The sequence below is a fragment of the Rhinopithecus bieti genome, unplaced genomic scaffold (assembly GCF_001698545.2).
Source record: "Rhinopithecus bieti isolate Rb0 unplaced genomic scaffold, ASM169854v2 scaffold_41913, whole genome shotgun sequence".
Lineage (NCBI taxonomy): Eukaryota > Metazoa > Chordata > Mammalia > Primates > Cercopithecidae > Rhinopithecus > Rhinopithecus bieti.
In genome coordinates, this window is record NW_016818964.1 from 268,683 (window position 1) to 276,825 (window position 8,143).

The 8,143-nt window shown below is 37.1% G+C and overlaps 1 protein-coding gene across 3 annotated transcripts in view; it reads right to left on the reverse strand.

Annotated features, from left to right (window-relative positions):
- Positions 1-8,143, reverse strand: part of CATSPERB (catsper channel auxiliary subunit beta) — a 196,331-nt gene that overhangs the window by 131,404 nt on the left and 56,784 nt on the right. For all 3 annotated transcript variants that reach the window (XM_017857906.1, XM_017857907.1, XM_017857908.1), the window contains one exon: positions 676-771. In XM_017857906.1, the coding sequence (XP_017713395.1) occupies positions 676-771 (96 nt within the window). The remainder of the gene's footprint in view (positions 1-675; positions 772-8,143) is intronic.

The window sequence follows — 8,143 nt, forward strand, 5'->3', positions numbered from 1 at the left end:
TTTTTTTTTTTTTTTTTTTTTTTTTAATTTTGGAAGCTACCTAAAACTACATACTTTTTTGGAATAAGTATATATAATCAACTTCATATGCCATTGTTTATAATGACCCTCAATATGGCCACAGTAAAATATGTATTTCCTTTTTTTTTTTTTTTGAGACACAGTCTCACTCTGTTGCCCAGGCTGGAATACACTGGTGCAATCTTGGCTCACTGCAACCTCTGCCTCCTGGGTTCAAGCGATTCTCCTGCCTCAGTCTCCCAAGTAGCTAGGACTACAGGTGTGCATCATCACACCTGGTTAACTTTTGTACTTTTTTTTTTTTTTTAGTAGAGATGGAGTTTCACCATGGTGGCCAGGCCGGTCTCAAACTCCTGGCCTCAAGTGATCTGCCCACCTTGGCCTCCCAAAATGCTGGGATTACAGGCATGAGCCACCCTGCCCAGCCTGTATTTCCATATTTCTATAGCACTCTTTGCAGATCTCTGTTAATAATTTACCCACATGTATTTAATTATTTGTCCTATCAGATTGTGAGTGTCTCAAGGGTCATGACTCTCTCTCTTTTTTTTCTTTTTTTAGTCTCTAGGACCTCAGAATCTGTCATATAGCAGACGTCAAAGTTTGTTGAAACAATATATGAATTCCATTTTACTTCTGTCTGTTGGCATTTACCTCGTATACGATCCAATAGAGTTCCTTCAGTAGCATAAATATTTAGTCCATGATGTAAAGTGATCCTTACCAACCATTCTTCTACAGCTGCAATATCTGTTTGAAAACAAAAGGCAAATAATCAACTATGTTTTCATATGTCGTGTTGGTGAAATTTAAGGATATGTGAACATTACCAACAATGATAGCCTTTCCCTTTCCAACCATTTTGTTGGCATTTATATGTCAAATTTCATGTTTTCCCTATAAACATTTTGCTCATAAAATAATGAAAAAAGAATTATGAAGTGATATTACCATCATAGCAATGAATCTAGATACTAATATTTAGGTCATAATTGTTCTCCTAGAGCTGTAGGGGTTGATAAAAGCAAATTATGACTCTTCTTGTGAAGCAGACCATGATTAATTAAAATGCATCATATAAACCCTAAGGTGAACAACAAAAAAGGCTTTTAAGGTATAACTAATAAGCCCATAGTGGATATAAAATGGAATCATAGAAAAGAATGAATATGAATGAAGACAGAAAAAGAGGAGAAAAGCAAAACAGGAGATTGAACAAATAGAAACAACATGCAAGGTGGTAGATTTTAATATAACTAGCTGTATCAACAATTACATTAAATGTAAGTGGTCTAAAATATCATCTAAAAGAATAGATTCGACAGATTAGATATAAAAATCAAAATTAAACTATATGTTATTTATAACAAACTTATTTTAAATGTAAAAGCATAAATAAGTTAAAAGTAAAAGAATGGATAGGGCCTGGGGAAGCCAAGAGCAGTAGCTTTAGCCTGGGAGCTGCTGAAGTGGCTGTACCCATAGGCCAAGGCTGAGGTTGAAACTGAAACAGGGGTTCACTCATGAAGAACATGCCTAGTCCAAATGGTCTGGCTGCATAGACCCCCGTGTCCACCCAGGCATCTAGGCAGGTCTGTGCACTGTCATGACAAGGCTATGGCTACACTGGTGGCTACTAAAGCAGCCAGTGCCCAAGTACATCAATTGCTATCTGTGCCTCTTGCTGTCATCATTCTCCATCAAGAAGTTCCTGGACTTTGGGAGAGATAATGGCTTGAGAGAACATCATATATGATTTTACAAAGGGAGATTCCTGTGCTACCAGCTAACACAGTGAATGAAGCCAATTTTCTGCTGGGTAAGTGGTTTAACAGGCCTTCAATGGGATTGGTTCAAAGTTGGTATATGCAGAACTTTCTTGAAGTTTTAGAATATAAAAATAAGGGCCAGGCACGGTGGCTCATGCCTGTTATCCCAGCACTTTGGGAGGCCAAGGTGGGCAGAGCATGAGGTCAGGACATTGAGACTATCCTGGCTAGCATGGTGAAACCCCGTCTCTACTAAAAATACAAAAAAAAAAAAAAAAAAAAAATTCACCGGGCATGGTGGCGGGTGCCTGTAGTCCCAGCTACTCAGGAGGCTGAGGCGGGAGAATGGCATGAACCCAGGAGGTGGAGCTTGCAATGAGCCGAGTGAGTCACTGCACTCCAGGCTGGGTGACAAAGCGAGATTTCATCTCAAAAAAAAAAAAAAAAAAAAAAGAATTTAAAAATAAGAGCCCTGAAGATCTGAAGATCCACAGGTCTTAGATGACTTTCAATAAGTACTGATGAAAGTCAGAAAAAACATGCTTAACAACAGAGCTTCAAAATACTATAGTGGTACATGGAGTGATTGAATACAAGAAAAATTATGTGTTTGAGTCTTTTATTAGTAGTATTGCCAGTATCTTCCAGAATGGTTTTATCCCAACTCCATTTCTTCCCACATGCTTATTAACTAGCACGTAATTCTGTTTGATGGTGACACTATCCCTGCTCATTCTAAACACAGAAGAAATAGTGATCTCACCTGTAATGTGGCTGATGTAGTGAACAATGTATATGAAACAGCCAAGTGGCTGTGTGAATAGTATTAGCTGGTAGCTCCAGAGGTGGAAGTTGAAGAGGTCAGTGCCAAAGCTCCAGACAAACCTATTCAAGTAGTTTATATGCCTATACATCTGTTATACATGCAATTCAAGAACTCAGTGAGAACAACAGTAGCACTCCATGAAGACAGAAAATAGAGATGTTTGGCTGTTAAAACCCTTGTTATTTGGGTTAAAAGATTTATTCATTAACATAAGTGACTGAGGTGGTGGTGACTCACTTTGAATATGCATCTTTTTAAAACTATGTGTATTCAAATTCTAATAGACATAGCTATAGCCTATAAGAGTTGTCCCTTTGGCTGGATTCAGTTAAAAGTCACCATTTTTTTCATCTGAGTGCTATATTTTTTAAGGAGATCTAATACTATGTGATGGAATAAATGGGTATTGATGCTGTCCCTTATTTAAAGGCTGTTTTAAATGAATCATTTGAGAGACTTCCAGTTTTTAAGAACTCTACTTGGCACCATTACAAAACTACACCTGAAGCTGATGATTGATATGATCCTAGCAGTAAACCCAGAGATGCTTCAAAATATAAGACTAAACAGGAAAAGGTCAGTACTGATAGAACCTTCTAGTACTCTATGTGAAGAAAGATTGTTTTTTGTAAGTCAATCAGAGAGAACACCTTTCGTCTACCCACTCTTGAGCGTGGCACTATAACTACTCTAGTGGCTGAATGTTTATTTCCTCCATGCCAGTTGGATGTTTTCATGGAGCCTTTCCTGTAGCCACTCTGACTCTTCCATTAAACTAGTAACTTGAATAATTTTTTACCATATCTTGCTGCAGTGTGGTTAGTGACACAAAGAAAGAGCTTCCCTAGAGCTCTAGCATCCTCATACCCTCCACCTCATTATTATAGAGTTAAATGTCTACAGTCTCCACAGGATTCTGAACTTTCTTCCCATTCTGGATATAGCATATACCCACTGTGACCAAATATAATGCTTGTCTCAAACCACTGATTAGGGGCTCAGGGTATGTGAAACTTAAAGACATCAGCTGAGTCCATCTGATAATTCAGTCCCAGGGTCCTTCCTTCCTCATATGCATATCTCCTCCACTCTCTTAGACTTTTGTCTTCCTCCACCTGATTATATTTTCGTCATGAGGTATGGGTACTTTTGTGTTAGATCTTACTCATTGATGCACTCGTTTTATTTTATTTATTTTTTGAGACAGAGTCTCTGTCTCCCAGGCTGGAGTGCAGTGGTGCCATCTCAGCTCACTGCAACCACCACTTCCTGGGTTCAAGTGACCCTCCTGCCTCAGCCTCCCAAGTAGCTGGGATTACAGGCATGTGCCACCACACCCAGCTAATTTTTGTATTTTTAGTAGAGACAGGTTTTCACCATGTTGGCCAGGCTGATCTTGAACTGCTGACCTCAAGTGATCTGCCGGCCTTGGCCTCCCAAAGTGTTGGGATTATAGGTGTGAGCCACTGCACCCAGTTGGTTTTAAGATTCATTTGTGTACTTCCATTCTGTTGATGAAAGTGTTCCAAAAGTTGTCTTGAAAAAAAGGTGAAAGGATGAAGAAATATGACACTAATCAAAAGAAAGTTGTAGCAGCCATATCAATATCTGACGAAGGAGAGTTCAGACCAATGCAATATCAGGAATAAAGAGGGACAATACATATGATAAAGGCATGACAACCCTTAGTGTAGACATGCTTAACAACAGAGCTTCAAAATACATAAATCAAAAGTTATGTCAAGAGTACATGGGACATTTACTAAATAAGCCATAAAACACATTTTAATAAATTAAATTGCTATCACATGAAATACACCCTCTAAACATAATGGAATAAGCTAGAAAAATCAGTAACAGAAAGACATCTGAAAAATTCCCCAATATTTGAACATTTTACAACACACTTCTAAAAAACCATATATCAAAGAGAAAGTGCTGTGGGGAATTAGAAAATATTTTTAATTGAAAGAAAATGAAAATACAACATCACAATTTATTGGATGCAGATAAAGCAATACTTATAGAGAAATATATAGCAGTAAAATACTTGCATTAGAAAAAAGAAATCTCAAATTAATTACAGTAAGTTCTCACCTAACATCATCAATATGTTCTTGGAAACTAGGACTTTAGGCAAAACAATGTATAATAGAACCAATTTTACCACAGGCAAATTGATATAAACAAGAGTTAAGTTTCTACGGCATATGCCTGGTCACAAAAACATCACCAAACTTCTAAATAAAGATCCCAAATTCTTTTAATATTAAACACTAAAATAAATGTGAGCTATGCATAGATTTTAAAAAGATTAGTAAAAACAAGTAAGATAATTATTTACCCAATGTTTGGTGAATCCGTAAGTAATGGTGGTCATAGTGGTGGTGGATTAAATCAAGGAATAAATGTTTGCAAAGGAAAACTGTAAGGAGCATCCTCTACCACATGCAGTTAAAAAAAAATCACAAACATGGCAGGCTAACTGTGGGCTTTTGTATTGCATCATTTACTGTCATGCATTTGTTTGTATGATTATCGTATACTTTATAAATTTTTACTTTATAATAATTTGTAATTATTCATTCATTCATCCATTTTCTAGCCTGCTTATTTCAGTTCAGAATCACGGGAGCCTACTCCAGCAGCTCAGGAACAAGGCAGGAACCAACCCTAGATTGAACGCCATTTCATCACAAGGTGCACTTACACACACACTCAAGCTCAGTCATACGGGGACAATTTAGACACACCAATTAACCCAACATGCACATCTTTGGCTGTGCTAGGAAACTAGAGTACTTAGAGAAAACCTACGCAGACATGGGGAGAACATGAGCACTCCACACAGACAGTGGTCCTGGCCAGGAATTGACTTTCTTTCCTTATCAATATTATAATGAAATGATGTTGAATGAAATGAGGTTATTCAAAGATCTGCTATATATGAAGCAGGCTTTGGAAGATAGTAAAGAGTTTGTAAAGGGTCAGATAGTAAATATTTGGGGCCTTATATGTCGTATGATATCTGTTACACCACTTCAACTATACCACTGTAGCATAAAAGCAGCCACAGAAGACACATAAATAAATGAGCATGATTGTGCTCCAATAAAATTTTATTTACAAAAATAGGCAGTAGGCAGGATCAGGGGTCAGTAGTTTGCTGACCCCTGATCTAAAGATTCCTAACAAACTAGAAAAAAAAAAAAAAAAAAAGAAGCAAATTAAATCCAGTGCAAGTAGAACGATAAGATAAAGAATGGCAATTGATGAAATTAGGAACAGAAAAAAATATACACAATTAACGAAATAATGAAATCAAAAGATGTCTCTTTGAAACATAAAAACTGATGAATCTCTGCAAGACTAATAATTTAAAAAATACAAATAACTCATGTTAGAGATAAAATAGGGAACACCACTACAGACACTATAGATATTCTAAGGATAAGAAGGGAATATCACAAACAACTCTGTGTCCATAGATTCAACAACTTAGATGAAATGAACACTTTCTTTGAAAGACACAAACTGCCAAAGCTCACTTAAGGAGAGACAGAAAACTTGAATATTCCTAAATCTATTAAGGGACAATGAATGTGTATTTAAAATCCTTCCACAAAGAAAACTCCAAGTCCAGATATCTTCACTGGTTAATACCACCAAACATTTAATGAAAAGGTGACACCAATTCTACAAAAACTCGTCCAGAATATAGAAAAGCAGGGAACTCATCCAAACTCATTTTGTAATGACAACCTTACTCAAATACCAAAATGAGATAAAAACATTACAAGAAAAGAAAAGAAATCTCCAGACCGATAACCTAGGAAACCTAGTAGCCAAATGAATCCAGGAATATATAAATAAGATAATACATCACGACCAAGTGTTGTTTGTCCTAGGATTCCAAGACTGGTTCAAAATTCAAAAATGAATCAATGTAATTTATCATATCAACAGACAATTATAAGAAAATCCTTATAATCATCTCAATAGATGCAAAAAATCATTTAACAAGATTTGACACCAATAATAAAAACTCAGCAAACTTGTAACGAAGGAAATTTCTTCAACCTGATGAAGGGTGCCTATGTAAAATACAAATGTTTTTTCTCTAAAACTGGAAACAAGGCAAGGATGTCCTCTCTTACTATTCCTTTCATACCGGAATCATACTAGAGGTCCTACCAGTACAATAAGGCAAAAAAAAAAAAAAAAAAAAAAACCAAAAAAAAAAAAAAAAAAAAAAAAAAAAAAAAAAAAAAAAAAAAAAAAAGAAACAAAATGAATACATATTGGAAGAGAAGAAATAAAATTATCTCCATTCCTAAATGAGTAATTATCCATGTAGAAAATCCCAAAGAATATATTAAAAGCTATTAGAACCAATAAGTGAATTTAACAAGATTGCATTATACAAGATCAATAAACAGAACTCAATCATTTTTCTACATACGAACAATGAACAACTGGAAATCAACATAGTAAAAAGTACCACTTACAATAACACTGAAACCATAAACTACTTTTTTTTTTTCTGAGACGGAGTCTCTCTCTATCACCTAGGCTGGAGTGCAATGGTGCAATCTCGACTCACTGCAACCTCTGCCTCCTGGGTTCAAGCAATTGTACTGCCTCAGTCTCTTGAGTAGCTGGGATTATAGGTGCCCTCCACTGCGCCAGGCTAATTTTTGTATTTTTAGTAGAAACAGGGTTTCGCCATGTAGGTTAGGCTGGTTTTGAACCCCTGACCTCAGGTGATCTGCCCGCCTCGGCCTCCCAAAGTGCTGGGATTACAGGCCTGAGCCACCGCGCCTTTAGAAAACAAAAAACAAAAAAACAGAAACCACTCAAACTGCATTCTCTCCCTCTTCCTCTACCACAAGAAGGGAAGAATGATCATCAATGGCAAATGGCAGTTGCAGCCAACCAACACCAGGTGCCAGCTTCACGCTTAGGAGAGAATGCTGAACCTTCACCTTGTAGTTTCCAGTGCTCTACACATTCACAGAAGCTTCTCTAGTAACAAAGTAACAGACTATAGAGATGATTCCTGAAAGAATAATTTTGGTATACTTTTTTTTTTTTTTTTAAAATATGCAAGTTCTCTAAGCTGAAAGCCACAAAACCTGGATGAAATAAATTTTTAAAAAGACATAAACAAATGGAGAGATATAGTGTCTCCATGGCTTGGAAGACTCATTACTATTAAGATATTGACTCTCTGGGCCAGGCAAGGTGGTTCATGCCTGTAATCCTAGCACTTTGGGAGGCCAAGGTGGGTGGATCACCTGAGGTTAGGAGTTCGAGACCAGCCTGGCCAACATGGCGAAACCCCATCTCTACTAAAAATACAAAAAAAATTAGCCAGGCATGGTGGTAGGCGCCTGTAATCCCAGCTACCAGGGAGGCTGAGGCAGGAGAATCGCTTGAACTTGGGAGGTGGAGGTTGTGGTGAGCCAAGATCATGCCACTGCCCTCCAGCCTGGGCAATAAGAGCAAGACTCCATCTCAAAAAAAA